The sequence below is a fragment of the Temnothorax curvispinosus genome, unplaced genomic scaffold, assembly GCF_003070985.1.
Source record: "Temnothorax curvispinosus isolate PA1 unplaced genomic scaffold, ASM307098v1 QBEX01005011.1, whole genome shotgun sequence".
Lineage (NCBI taxonomy): Eukaryota > Metazoa > Arthropoda > Insecta > Hymenoptera > Formicidae > Temnothorax > Temnothorax curvispinosus.
The window spans coordinates 713,268-728,631 of record NW_020214791.1 but is presented as its reverse complement, the minus strand read 5'-3'; the positions used below and the strand labels follow the sequence as shown (position 1 = coordinate 728,631).

The 15,364-nt window shown below is 47.7% G+C and overlaps 1 protein-coding gene across 7 annotated transcripts in view; it reads left to right on the top strand.

Annotated features, from left to right (window-relative positions):
• LOC112454323 (zinc finger protein chinmo) overlaps positions 1-14,299 on the top strand; it is a 50,296-nt gene extending 35,997 nt beyond the window's left edge. For all 7 annotated transcript variants that reach the window (XM_025015628.1, XM_025015627.1, XM_025015630.1 and 4 more), the window contains one exon: positions 8,925-14,299. In XM_025015628.1, the coding sequence (XP_024871396.1) occupies positions 8,925-9,154 (230 nt within the window). In that variant the 3' untranslated portion in view covers positions 9,155-14,299. The remainder of the gene's footprint in view (positions 1-8,924) is intronic.
• Positions 14,300-15,364: the final 1,065 nt, after the last annotated feature.

Genomic DNA, 15,364 nt, shown 5'->3' with positions numbered 1-15,364 from the left:
TACGGAATATGAAAATTTGATGATAAGATTTGTTATTTGCAGTAACGTCATTAAAAATACCGCTATATATATTTGTACGTAATTTATTTCGCAGCTGTTGGATAACAGTTTTATATTTAAACGCGCATTATATAGCTAATCAGGAAATCGAAACGAGTTATGCCATGCGAAAACGGGCTTATCATCGGTGTCGTAACGATTGCAACGATTGCACGTACGCGCTCTCAGTAGGTCGATGCGCAGAAAAGGCGGAGAGGCGAAGGGCGAGGGGGTGAGCGAGATACGATCATCTGTGGTTGGCTCGTGATAACGCCCAATCTTGATGTCGCCCACACACGCATGGCGTACGACGAGCGCCTCGCGTTTTCGTTGGGCCAAAGCATGAAAACTCCTCGACTGCACGTATTGTTTTGTCACGCGCGCACGCACATATACATGCAAATTGTATACATACAGCTCGCTATTAACCGTTAGACCACCGGATACGATAGAAAGAAGGAGAGAGCGCGAAAAAGGCGGAGAGAAGGAGCGAGGGAGATGGAGAGAGGGAGAGTCCGCGGACACACACAATGCTGAATTCGGGTCACGAAATAATTCATGATAAGGCCATTGGAGCACCCGCTCGTACCAGCGAACTGATAAATGAAGCATGGAACGCACGGAAAAAAACACATACACACGCAAAGAAGGAACGCGCTCGTTTTCTCGTGAAGGTCTTGGTGTTTTTCGTGAGAGAGAAAGAGAGCGCGTCACCGCGCTTTGACGTAACGCGGATGTGTGCGTGCGAGCATATGGATATGCATTATTGAGCAGAATAATGACCATCAATGGCGTACGTGATAGACGTGGAATCGTTGATAAACGACGCGCCGCGGGCGATGATTATATTTATATACGCGATGAGGCCGGAACGACGCAGTTACGATCGATTCGGGAAAATTAACTCTAATTAAATTAGGAAAATAATCTAGAAACGGCAATGGACAACGATTTTCGAGGAAGGACTCTTCCGGTAGGAAACGATGAGTTTCTGAAATTAAGCGTCTGAGTTTAAGCATTTCTAAAGCTACCTAATAATTGGCAAGCGATTTCGAGCCGTTAACGAACGGCCCGAAAATTTTGTATAAAAGATCGTGAGAAAAACGCACTTTGCACCGGAGGATGTGTTCAATTAAAGCGGAGAATTTACTCGCGTTCATGCTTTTAGACTCGCGGTATGACAATGGCTCTAATTTGCATAATGTTACGCTCGCACACATATCCGTATTAATGATTATGATTACCGGTGCGTATAATTAACGGAGTCATTTTCGATAAAACATTAGAAATTATTCGATTATTCTTCGTACAGTAAAATGTGTAGAAATGTTTTACACATTAGGGTTTGAAAAGAAATACAAACAATAATTATCTCTTTCGACTCGTATTTGAGTACGTCACTTCTCTTTTAATAATTTTTAATTATGAGTTTCTTATCATTTTTAATCCGTAACTACCTGCATTCCAAATTTCCTTTTGTTTCATCCTGGTTTATGTTACATGAAACTGGATTCGCGGAAGCCCGGACAAAACCCCGTCGATAGTTGCGGCCATAAATTTTTCATTCATTTTCATTAACCACCGCCCCACCCTTGGAGGGTCGAATTTTTTACCGTCGCGGGTGCGCGCGCGACGCATTTTTTTCATGCTTCTTCCATACGAGCGAGGACAAAATAGCCGGACTGTAGCCCCCTCCGAATCCCCTCTCCCCCTTCCGCGAGCTTTATTACCATACTCCCCGCACCGGCAAGTTCAAATAAAACAACGAGCGCGCCGTGCTGCGAACCGGCGTTACCCTCCGCCCACGCACAATGTGCGTAACCCTATCTTCGCTGGATATCCTCTGTTCCTCGTCGTTCCCTCCCGGTCCAAGTTTTCCTATACAAAGGACAATCGCTGCCCGGTCGCGCCTTCTCTCTCTCTCTCTCTGTCTTTCTTATCGCTGCTGCATCGTTGCGTGAGAAGAGGGAACCGCAGCTTGAGAGACCGGTAGAATGGGTCAGGTCTCACGCGTGTGCGCGCACGCACGAGAGGCATTATGTATTAATGCCTCAAAATAAATTATCTACCGTAATAATCTTTTCTTCGCAATTAATTTTCGCTCCATTTTAAATAAGTCTTCCGACTGAAAAACGCATGCGTTAATCATAAAGTATGTGGAATATCCGGCCGGGGAATTCTACCGGAAGGCAGCCGAAATTCGTGCGGTGCGCAACGCGCGTTAACGGCACATCATTTCGATGCACAGGCATATAGAAATTAGGCTCGCGACGCACGCTCACGCGCCTCATGCGTGTTGCACGACGGACGCACCGCATGCGCTGCGTCATTGCGCGAGGTTTGCGACGCGCACGCGGGATAGCGCCAGCTGCTCGACGCCCAGGCGCGTATATTTTCGTGGCGGGGAAGGTGGGGGTGGATCGCCAAATTGGGTAGGCAGCCAGGCGTGGGTGCAAATTTACTGCAGCACCACTACCACCACCGTGTCTCGCGAATTTGCCGAGCAAATTCGTCGTAGTCATTTACTACGCCGCTCCTTGCGGCGATGTTCTCTACATCGAAACCGAAACATATGACCAATGATTCATTGTTTTTATCACTAGCTTATGATTTAAATCGTTACCAATAAATATTATAGATAGTAACAGTATTCAGTATTACACATATTGAGCATATTATGACATCTTCCAACAACAAAAAGTGAATAATGTCATGGTTAAATGCTCGATACGATTTAAGAAAGTGCGAATTAGTCCTTTTATCATCAAATGCAATCGCAGTCAATTTTGCGAGAATAAAACTTGCCGTATCTTACCGTACCGTAACGTTTCCTTTCAACAGAATGTGGAATTTATCAACGCCGGAAGAGTGCAGAAATACGATAGTCATTCTTATCGCTTCACGCACGTGCGGAATGTACACGTTGCTATCGCGGGAAGGGCCGGTAAATGCCCTCGAAGGTACCCGTATTTTCAGGAATTCGCGTTTTCCGCTACATTGTGGTGTAGGGCGCCGAGCGTCCCTCGCGCCGGGCCTACAGCGCGTACAAATCAATAACGAATGCGTGCGTGCGTGAGTGCGTGCGTGCACGGGGCTGCGTGTATGCGCGCGCGCAACGGTGTGTGCGTGCACGTGCCGCTAAAACTTTCGTCGACTTTGCGTGCTTCGGACGCATTCGTCGTGACTGTCGTGAGCCGGCTACGGGTGTGTGCGCAAACGCGGAGGAGCGTGTACGCGCGTGTATACGTGCATAACGCGTGACGCGACGCGACGCGACATCCGACGTCCTCGCGAACAAAGTAATCGCACGTCACCCTGGAAAATTATGTCTACACTATTTTCATCGCGGACACGCAGACGTTCGGAGGAGACACGTCGGAGCTTTTTCAGAACGTGTACGCCCGCGCGCGTCGAAGAAGCGATGACGAGCTTTTGTGGGAGTGGGCGGACGTAATCCGAAAATTACGTATTCGTGTCGATATTATCGATCACGTAATAGTATGCTTGAAAATTAGTGCAACGATTATAGCATATTTAGCAATTAATTCTCTCGTTACGCTTAATGTCATCGAGCGTGAAAGAATTGAATGAAGAGTTAAATTTACTTTACGAAATAAATTTGTCAATTCGAAAAATTAGCTGTTTGCAATAGAATATTGCGTTTTGTACCCCAATATTGTCAGTGTCATCTCGTTGGCGTACCGCGCGATTCCAAGAAGGATCCATTCTTCAGATTATTCCGCGCGCTAGTAGAAACGGATTCTTGTGGTCAGCCAGGTTTCCTTCGAAGATGATTATTCTTCAGATAAAGCGCATATATAAAAATTTTTTTTCTCTACAGCTCATTTTCTAAAATTGGAATTCTTGGTTTTAATCCTGTGCACTTTGATAATCAACGTGCTTTGTACCGCACCCATGTATAATAGGCGGAGGTGCATAATCGAGGCCTTTCCTCGAATTCCCTCCGATTCCTAACTATTTCCGAGCCTCAGCGGCTCGGATCGCTTCGCCGACTACATGGCCAAAGTATTTCAGAATTTCAACGAGCTAGCTCGCTCTTCGTGGCCCTGAGGAGGTCAGGAAGACCTTCGTCAACTCCCTGTCCAAGCAACGTCGTTTTCTCGGCGTCCTCTATATTTCGGAAACGGAAAGCGGGATCTATTTTTTATCATCTACGCTTCATCTCTCTCTCTCTCTCTCTCTCTCTCTCTCTCTCTCTCTCTCTTCGCTTTTCATAGTTACAACATTAGAATCCCTCGCTATTAAAGCAAAGTTACTTATATCGTCGCATCCATAAATACATATATATAATATATATAAATGATAATGATACGATCTTTATTCTTGTTGAAATTCCAAGGAAGTCGCTGCCGGTAGATACCGATATCCAAGCGAAGGTATATCGTATCCGCAATCATAAGGACATTGCGATTCAGGGAGGCCCGGGAAGTGGACCGTTGTGCGGGTTATGGTTCACGACGGTCTCCGAGGGGTTAAAAAAAAGGGAGAGAGAAAGAAAGAGTGCGCGGCCGTACCGCCATCCCTTGCAGAATCGACCGCCGGGTGCCAAGCCGGGACGGGAACAGCGCGGGAGGCCTGGGCTCCCTTGATTTCGGGTTGCAACGCACGTTGCCTGACATTGATTTTCCTCCGCCTCGCCCTCCTCTATCTTCTCTCCATTTTGGCCCTCGGCCTCTTCTCTCTCTCTTTCTTTCTCCCTAACCCTCAACATCGCCGTCGGTTTCGCCGTCCTCCTCGCTCTTATCGCGCCGCGGTCTCTCTTATCCTTCCGATTCGTCCGTCCCTTTGTCCCTCCTTTTCCCCTCTTCTGACCGTTCTCCTCTTCCTCTCCCGTTCGGAGCGAGTGCTCGCCCGAGCGGCGACCAATTTGGCGCCACCGAACAAAATGTGTCAAGGCCTGGCGAGATCCACAGCGCTATACGCAATGCTCATACGCACACGCACACGCATCATCCTATTCTCTCTCCGTGTACGCAGCGTTTTTAACTTTCTGCAGGGTGGATGTTCGGTCGGGATCACTCGGTCGGCTCAGGATCTCTATTTCGAGTTCTATTTCTACACAATGGAATTCTACAGCATATCCGGAGGCTGGACCCTGGTATTTCATTCTCATGTCGAATCTTCCACCGCAAAATAGATAATCGTTATCGTGCTATCTTCTATTTCGCATTCTTTGAACTGTCCTGAAATATGCGATACCATCTCGCGCTCTGGGCCTCCATTTTCCCAGCTCGCTCACGCACGCGTCAGCGCGTATGATAGCGGCGGAGGCGCGGGCGAGATCGCGCTACGCATCCGGGGGAACCGAATATGAGGACGGGAGGGCTGAGAGAGTACGGGACCGCACGCTGATAACAGCGATACGCTTGTCAGCGGCGCGCGGCTTGCGATCGATCGCGGGTAAAGCTGCGGTGAGTTGCTGCGCGTTGCGGTAGGGCTGCCTGTGTATATCGGGAGTCACTCTTCGCGTTACACGTTTGTTCGATCCATTCAGCCGAAAAGGGAAAAAAGGGTCAGATCGTCGCGGCCAGCGAGGTGTGGGGATTGAGAGACGGGGGAGACCTTGGAGGCTGCCGTTGCGTTTCGTAACTTAACCTTTCCATTTTGCCTCCCAACCACCCGCCCGCACGTCCCTCCCGCGGGTCTCTCTCTCTCTCTCTCGAGCCTTTTTCCTCGCTTCTCTACCTCCTCCTTCCCCGAGCCCTTCGGTCAAACACGCACGATTCCTCCGAGAATCGGAGGCCCGCTCCGAATCGCCCGTATCCCCCTTCGTTTCCTTCCAGACCATAGACTCGCGGCCCTCAGGATCCTCCCCAGGACGTGACAATAATTCGAGGCGCGAGCGAATAACCAGGCTCGGGAGACTAATTGGATCGCTTAATTATTTTCCGAAGAGCGTTCGTTCGAGCCCTCCATAATAACGGTTTAATAACGGTGCCATACGTGCGGAGGAATGGACTAATTTCGTCCTGGGACAGATTCGGGCGGTGACATTTTCTTAGAGCGCGCCTCGATTCCGCGTTCTCGCGCGGTACGGAATTCGCGTTTCGTGGAATTTGGGCGCCGCATGGCTCGCACCTCGATTCACTCGGGGGAACGTAGCTATGTGTGGTAATCATCGATAAACACGAAAAGACCCCGAGCGGCGGGATCGGCGATTTCTTGGGCGGCGCAGATGGCACGATACCTTTCCCAGAAGCGCGCTCGTCCCGCTTCCTGGCCGGCACCGTTTTGCGTTTCTGCATGTCTCAGGGGCGTATCTACCCTGCAGCTTCGTCCCGCCTGCCCTTTCTCTCCTTCTACTGATGATCCTCGCCAAGCTCGTTTCCTCTCCCTCTCCCCTCTCTCTCTCTTTTTCTCTTTCGGGGCCCGTCCGGCCACTCTCTTCTCTTTCTCTCTCTTCCGGCTTATGGCGTTTTCGCGCGTACGCGCGCCTTTGTTCCGGCGCGCGGGTCCTTTGTGAATTTCATAGTCAGCTGCACGAGACCGTGTGTGCTGCCCCGCGGCCCCGTTTACATTTTCTAGGATGCCACGGCCCACTATTTTTAGACGCTGTCCGTCGCCGAGGAGCCGGCGCGGTTCCGCACGTAACACGCGCTAGCCGTAACCGCGCGCATGGTTTTTTTTCCCGCCGCGACTGATATCGTCATTCGCCCGTATTTTCGGCGCACGTTTAATGATAAATGCGATCGTTTGTTCCACGCGTCAGGTTGACATCGAACGCAGTTTGCGCATCAAACGAATAAATCTCGGAATCGCGTGACGTTGCATATGTGACGACAATATGACAATAGTATAAAATAAATGTACCGTAAATAACAATTGACAAAAATGACCGAGAATGATGAGTATGATGACATGGAAAAAGAAGAGATTTTTCACGAACCACGGACGTTGAAAGAAAATTTTCGGAGTTCGCGGTTTCTTTGTACAAAATTTACCGTACATGCGTCACTTGGGCCCATGATTATTTATGCATTGAATGTGGCCGCTACAATTTTTACGATGGTCCAGCGTATGATGTTGGCTTGAACGTGATATCTTCTCGTCGTTCGCATTTTTTCCTGCCGTTTCTCGTGACACCTGAACGTTGGCGGCGAGTCCTTTCGTTTAGGGCCAGAACAGCCTCGATGATGGGCGGTCTCCTGTTTTTTCCTCCTTCGATCCTCCACCGAACTATTCCCGATTAATCTATATAATTTCGATAATGACACGGTGTGTCACGCAGCAGCCCGCTGGTGAATGGCCCCCGTTCAGCTATGCTCGTGAAACGCAAACGCGAATTTCGGCCAATTCATCTCGACTGTGATTCAGCATAGAATTACGTTAGAACTTGTTATTATTGTTAAACGCGCGCGCGTGCAACGACGTGGTCGCCGTCAGGGATCGACGGTGTCACGATGGGCCGAGATCAACGTCGTCGTATCTCTTTGGGATTAAACAAAGAGGATTAACGGACGACGAGACTAATGCGCGTTTCATTCGGAGGCGAACTTCATTGATACAACGCGCAGTTTCTCCGGCTTTACAATGAGCTTCTTGCTACATCGGGATGAAGTTCGAAGACGGTGTCACGCCTACTTCGCGTAACATTAGCTACTTCAATGTTAATGGCAAAAGTTGTTTTGATTTTTGTCGTACAAGTTCCACGTCGTGCAAACCTAACACTTTTTCCCACTAGATAATGGTAAAAATTGTTCTTATTTTTTCTGAATCACAAAAGATTTTTGAAGACACACCGTTACATATTTTCCTAGAACGATTTCCGGGGAACTTTTTCATAGAGTGTGCTTTTCAAGCATTGAATTTGTTCTGTTATCGATCCGGTTAATTAATTTAATTGCCTCAACAGTGTAAAACGTCAGTTTTAGAAAAAATCTTAACACTAATCTAAAAAAGTGCATTATTATAATGCACTTTTTTATAATGCGTCATTACATATTGCGTAGACGCACAATAAGGTGAAAAATTTCGGCCAAACATTTGGATGTAGCGTAACAGGAAATATACGGGCTGTGTTAAAAACGTTACGCGTGACAAAGATCGTTTGTCGGTTACGATCGGTTGCGCACGTTCGCACGTATAGCGAGGAGGCCGAACCGGCGGTTGCCGTAAATGGTACTTCGGGCGCAAGTTAATCGGGCTCGATGGGAAGTGTATTAGAGCCCGAGGTTGGCCTTGCACGCGCCAACAATCTCGGAGGCATTGGCCTAATGCTTCACCATGAATCGCTTGAGCCTGAGCCTGAGCCTATAAACTTTGTTTTCTTCTTGCCGATGGGACTAATGGCGAAGCGCGGCTGCGCGCGGACAGAAAAAACTGTGTGTGTGTGTGTGAAAGAGAGAGAGAGAGAGAGAGAGAGAGAGAGAGAGAGAGAGAGGGAGGGAGAGGGAAAGAAATAGAGAGAAAGAGAAGGAAAAAAAAGAAGCTAGGTTGCGCAATCTGCATTCACGCTTCCTTCCACGAAGGTTTCGCCGCGGCATTACACGCGCGTTTATACGCAGAACGCTATGATTAGCTTATAGGCTTACGTGTCAATTAAGTCGGGCAATCGTAGAAAAATTTTAACTCTACTTGAAAAAAGAAAAGATTTTTCTTTATCCTAGGTCTTTTGTGTAATACTAATCCACATCACGCTTGACAGTTCTGAGAATTTTTGTGTCTATTAATATTTTAACCGCCACGTACGTGAGTGATGTTTGTACTTTTTTTTTGAAAATTACAGCGTTTATATTCATCGCCTATGGATAATATTAATTTCGTGCAAACCGAGTAAAGTAAATATAAAAATAAATATGAGTACGATCTGCGTACGATTTAACTTAATGGATAAGAGTTTTAAACAAAAGTGTCTATCTTTCCAGGTACGAAATTGAAGTGTCCCTTATGCGAGAGACTATACGGCTACGAGACGAACCTGCGCGCTCACGTACGGCAACGTCACCAGGGCATCAGGGTGCCATGTCCGTACTGCTCGCGAACGTTCACCAGGAACAACACCGTCAGACGGCACATCGCGCGGGAGCACAAAGCCGAGCTCAGGCAGAAGGCCAACCAGGCCAGCTATTCGGTCTCGGACATTGTGCCCCAGTAACAATGTCTTCGGCGTCGCTGTCATCCTCGCCACCGTGGTCGCCGTCGCGGTTCGCGCGCGGTGGTGGTACCGGCGACAACGATCCCGGTGACCACCTCGCCGGAGCCGACCGCGAGACCGGATCGCGGTTAGAGCGTACGAGACGAGAGGAGAGCCTGCAGTTAGGTATACCTTCGTTTTCCCTTCGTCGTCGTCAGCGAACGCCGTCCCGGTTCCTCGTCGCGAGGGCAAATCTCTCTCCGCGTGCGCGCCTGGAATCGGTCGAAGAAATCGTAACGAGGGGCACGACCATGAAGATTCGTATACAGGACAAGAGACACGGGAAGAGACCTGGAAGAGGCATGGAACAACGATGCGCACGGCGCCTCGGACACGCTCGCGAGAAAACGCTGCGAATCACAAAGCTAGTCAATGAAAGTGCAACGGTCAAGTAAGGATTATTAACTAGGAGCTTTTTAAACGAGAGGCGCGAGAGATATAGCGGGTGAAGGTAACGAGCTGAGCGGCGAAATGGCGCATAGACACGTATATACACGCAGAGCCGTTATAGCGCAGGCGACTGCGACGAGAGAACCAATGCAAACTCAGGTAAACTTTAATTCGTGGCACAAATCAGCGCCAGGAGAGAAAGCGCTACCTTTTTATAGTCCAACATTACCATAGATATCGGATTTACTCGCCGTCGCATTTTAATCGTTAACGCCGTTAACCGGTTTACCTGTTTCTGGTACTACTTATCGCTGTTGAGAAGTCGAGCCTATAGAATCGCGACGCTCCGACGGGCGATACCTATCCGAAACGTTAACGTTACGCGCGCACCAGTGCCAAAGACACGACGTTTTTTCTACTCTCGTGTAATCACACACGTCAATTTTCAGTTCCGCCTTTTCGTACACCACCGCGTACAACACGCACTTCGACTGCTATACATATAATAATCGCGGTGAAACCCACATATCCGAAATCGCGCCGAGACGACACCCGAGACGAAGAGTACACATCTTTTATACCGTTACGATTTTATATATAACGTTTACGAGATTAATACTGCGATTCTAGGGCGGACGACTGTCGTGCGATTATAGCCGCGGAAGTGCCGCGCAGCCGCTCGCGCAAATATATTTCTTGGCGAATGCGCGCACAATGTTATAGAAGTAAGTCGACCGAGCAATAATCACGTTCATATACCATTACACTACGTCGACACTAATTTTTCTGTAAAAAAAAAAAATAATTAAAAAGAAAATAGAAAACAAACGCATTCGCCACGGAAGTTTGTCGCGGCCGGCTGCGCCGCGCCTCGCGGCGAAACGATCACTACCACTTTGTTACCTGTTTACAATGTTTAAAATGCGGACTTTTGTCCGGAGCAATAGTCGCGTACCGTGAATATAATAGAGTATAATAGCCATCGATCACACATGTGTGGTTTTAAACAGTGCGCGCGATTACGCGCGAAATAGTTGCTATCCCGGTTGTATGAGATGTGATCAATGCAATAGATTTATATTACACATTACCTATATGTATAGATATATAGAGATATACTCCTAGTCAGGATGGCACCCACGATATTACTTGTTACAGTATTTACACTTTATACAGATTAATCTGCCTTATGTTTTTTTTCCGTTTTTACTTGTTCTCCCTTTCGTTTATTTTTTTTTCTTTTGCAGAAAGTTTTTAAACGTTTATATTCTCACAACGATACCCGCCTACCGTAAGTTATCAGAGACAATAGAGACGATATAGAGAAATATTTAGTATTTAAAGCGCGTCGTGCGCGAGCTGGGGGATATAATAGTGCACGAGATATAGAAGCCGAAAAGAGTTCATTTCCGTTTCTTCCTTTTATTTTCACTTTTTTATTTGTCTTTACTTTTCTCTTCTTTTTCTTTTCCTGTCTTTAATAACGTTCAACATGCCAAATATACGTGAGCACTCGTCGCGCACGCGCGCGCATAACTCTGCCAAAAGTATGACAGTACTACCTCATCGTTTTGCAATGCATTACACACACAGGGAACACAATAGCGATATTTTATACAGTATAATAAAACCTGTACATTCCGTACAGCCGCTACTATTACTACTGCTACTACTACTACTACTACTATTACTACTACTACTTTGTCCAGTTAATGTCAGAGCAGTTCTCCTGCCATTGCCACCCTCTTGCAGGGTAACGCAAGATCGTGGATCTCGGAGTTCGTCGACCGTTAGATTAATTTCAAACATGCATCGTAAATCAGAATGAATCGATCCACGCTAGTCAAGCACACGTATGTTCTATCTAATCTTGTTTCTCCGCCACAATCATTCTCGTCCCGCGTGAAAGAGCTCCGGGATCCTCGATCCGCGCGCGTGATGTCTATCTGTACGTAAAATAGGCCCGTTTTCTTTCCGTTTTTCTTTCGGTCGCGAGGGCGCATTATTATATGAAATAGCAACATGTATGTACAACTGTGAAGCCGTAGTGAGTGAGCGCGAGAGCGAGCGAGTGCGTACGCATATGTGCATGAACAGCCCGTGAATGCGCGCGCGAAAGTGATTCGCGGGTAGGAGGAAGAGCCGCAATTATGCGCCGTGGTGCATTGTCGAAATTGCGGCGCGAAATCGTCCGACGTGTCACGGACGTTGCTGGATGGTCGCGCGATGGACTGGTTGCACCGTTTTCGTCCCGGGGATGAAACGAGAGACGTGGCGATAAGACAGACGAGTTCTCGATCGCCGAAAGAGATCGGCGAGATCAGCGCCGATGCGCTGGCGGACGCGAAAGAAGAAACGGTGATGGTGGAAAGCGAAAATTATCCGAGCGTAGGTGACATCGATTGTCCCGAGGGAGCGCAAAGGGAAGTTAACCGGGGATAGGATTGATGATGCTGGACGACGGAGATTACATATAGTCATAGGGAAGTTAATTCCCGGGGGAGAAGCCGCGGGAAAAGGATATTCAAAGATGTTATGTGTCGTTTACGTATGTGATGATAGGAACATACACACACGCGCACACACGTACATACACGTACACAGAGGGATGGAGAGAGAGAGTTATGGGGAGAGACATACGTACACACGTGGACAGCACACAGGCTCGTGTAAATAGATACGGTCGCGTATGCCAAGTTATATAATGAATCTTTTACTTAATATATATACAAAATATATATATTGTTTTCGGCTGTTCTGCTAAGCAGAGGCAAAGGCGGGAGGGGGGAGAAGGATACCTTTAAGTGGTACAATGAATTAGCGTTAAGTTTAAGTAGAGGGATCGAGTTATCGGCAACGGAGCGGCGAAATTTGAAAGTTAGGGTAATAACGGTCAAGCGCGGAATTTCCGGGGGGGGGGGGAGTCGGTTAAACCCAGGGTTTAATTGTTTTGTCATACGTAAGGATTAGGAGTGCATACGTAGTAAAGGTATTTCACACCGACACCTCACACGAAAACACACACGTACACATATAGCGGATCGGAAGGACGAGAGAGACAATGTCGGTCGGAGGGAATTGTAGGAAGAAAAGAAAGAGGATGACACACACACACGTACCGAAAAGATAAACGACGTAGAATTAAAGCGAAAATTTAGAATTAATTAGTCGTATATTATCGCGACATCGGTTTACGCGCGTAAACGTTATTCGGAACGGCCGAAAATCGGCAATTTGACTCAAATCGATTTTAAATCGTTGTTAATTTCGTCGTATCGCTTTGCTCAAAAGTTAATCGCACGATTCTTGAAACGCGCTTTTGAACGAAATTACGATATTTTTGTTGTTTACTTCTTACTCTCGATTCTCCCCGATCTCGTTGACCTCGGGCCGTTCCGGGGCTCGAGGGTGAGGTTCCAGATTCGATGTTACAGTCGATTTTCGTCAAGGTACGCGCGAGAGACGAATCCGCGATCGGAAGTCGAAAGTGCGAAACGAATACGCGCGCTTCCGTCTTCGGTTTCCGTCGTACATCCGGTGTAAGAATTATATTTGGTCTATATGTATATATATGTACACGCAGAAATACACACACACACACACATATACATGGAGACAGACACGTACACACGTACACGACACTCGCGCGACGCGCGTACGCGTATGTATGTACCATTTATTGTATCACGGCGGTAGGATAAAATGTTGCATGTTGTTTCTATAATATGTGTTTTACGGATTGAGAATCCTTTATAGATGTCGTGTGTGACACAAGGCTTGACACGAGAGGCGAGGGAGATTCACACCGTGGCGCGCTCGCGCGCGCACGCTTTCGAGGGGCAAATGCGAATGCGATCGTGCGAGGTAGCTCATCCGAATATAATCAGAGTGAACGGGAAATTCGTGTAATTTGGATTGTCCGCGTTAAATTAGCTAATCGCTTCTAAATTGACCACGAAAGTTTCACAAAAAGGGACAAAAAGGAAAAAGTCTCGCACGTTTTCGATCTGGTTCTTTCGGCAAACGATTCGAACGTTGTTTAGATTGTATTGATTTATGAAAATTGTCGTTAAATTAACAATAATAATTGTACTACAATGATTCGGCTGCAATATTCGAAGCTGCACGTTCGAGCACGTTCGAAACGGACGATCGTCACGGTGTGAACGGGCTTTCCGTAACGGGGAACCTTCGTTATCATTCGCGTCGCGCGGGCAGCGAGCTTCAGGACAAGATAGAGAAAAAAAAAGGAAATCACGCGGCTGCCCGCGGGAAGGGAGTGAGGGAGCAAAATTGATGTCATCACTGCACCTACACCGCGCGCAGAGAATGCACTGGCAACTACTGTACCGTTTGCTCGTATAGTATATAATAGTACTATACCGTAGTTGATAATGATTACATAGTACATGTATCACGCACGCATAAGCATATTTAAAATCGACGGAGCAAAGAAAGAAGAGAAAAAAAAAGAAAAAAAAGCAAAAAGATGATATGGCAGAGGGAGGGGAACAAAAAGAAGACGAAGAAGTAATAGGACACACGGCGTAGCGATGTCGCAGAGCGGGACCTCGAACGTCCGGGGAACGAGCGGCTCGTTTCCCGGCCGCAACTTATAGTACAAAGTAAACGTAATGTTTAAGGGTTAAACAAACAGGACAGGCAGGATGTGTGGATTTTGTAAACTTACTATACACGCTGTAGAAAAAAAAAAAAGAAAACAGAATTGTATAGGTAGACACACATAGGGAAAGAAGAGAGAGCAAAAAACCACAAGTGCGCCGCGCGGCCGGACGCGTCGGTGACGAGCTCGTTGTCGAGGACCGTTCCGCACGATCGGCCTCCGCTCACGAATCACGATGAACGATTTCGCCGTAACCCTTTGTATACCTCATCGACATGGGCCCGTCCCATGACATCGCGGTCGAGCTGAACGCTTTAAACGCGCGCGAACTGTTTCGCTGTGACGTCCGAAGAATCCCTGTCGTACACTCCCGAGGCGTCGCGACGACGAGACGCCGCGCCTATCTCGCGCCCCATTCCTTTATCTTATCAACAATAAGACTGATCTCTCATCGTGGCGACGTATGCGAGAACACTGCCACAGGGGCCGGGTCGGGACCTCCGCCAGCCTCGTCGCCGATCGCGTTCGAATATAACGGCCCGCGGCCCGCCGCAATAACGGATCACAATACTTCGTCACACACTAGTACAAATGCTACCTCACACACGACATACAGGGTGCGCACAGAATGAAGCTTACGAAAAATCTCTGTGTATAACATGGTAAAGCGATAATTTGCAAGATCGTCGCGTCGCGCCGCCGTCGTTACCGTCGGTTTCATTTCGGGGGATGGAAAAGAGGAAATGAGAGGGAAGATGTGGTAGAAAAGAATAGTGGAAAAAGACTGTCAATGAACGGACAAGCCCCTCGCCTCCTTCTCCCCCTGAAAACGTCGACGCGACGCGCGGCGCGTCGCGAATACTTTTCTCTCAGGAATATGAAAACCAAGTACAAACTACAAAGTATAATAGTCGATAAGGTTCTTAATAAACATAAATCAATGAATCAAGCGATGCAATAGTCGGGTGTATAGTAGGGACTGTGTTGGTGTGTTCGTTCGTTGAAAGACCTCTTCTCTCCGATATATATATATTGCCGTGAGTCAAACGTTTGTTGATTGACCACCGCAAATTCGCGATCGCTCGCCACTGGAAATCACTCTACCGGACTTATCGCCGATTTCTCTCTCGCGATTTTCCCGCATGGCAAAACCGCCC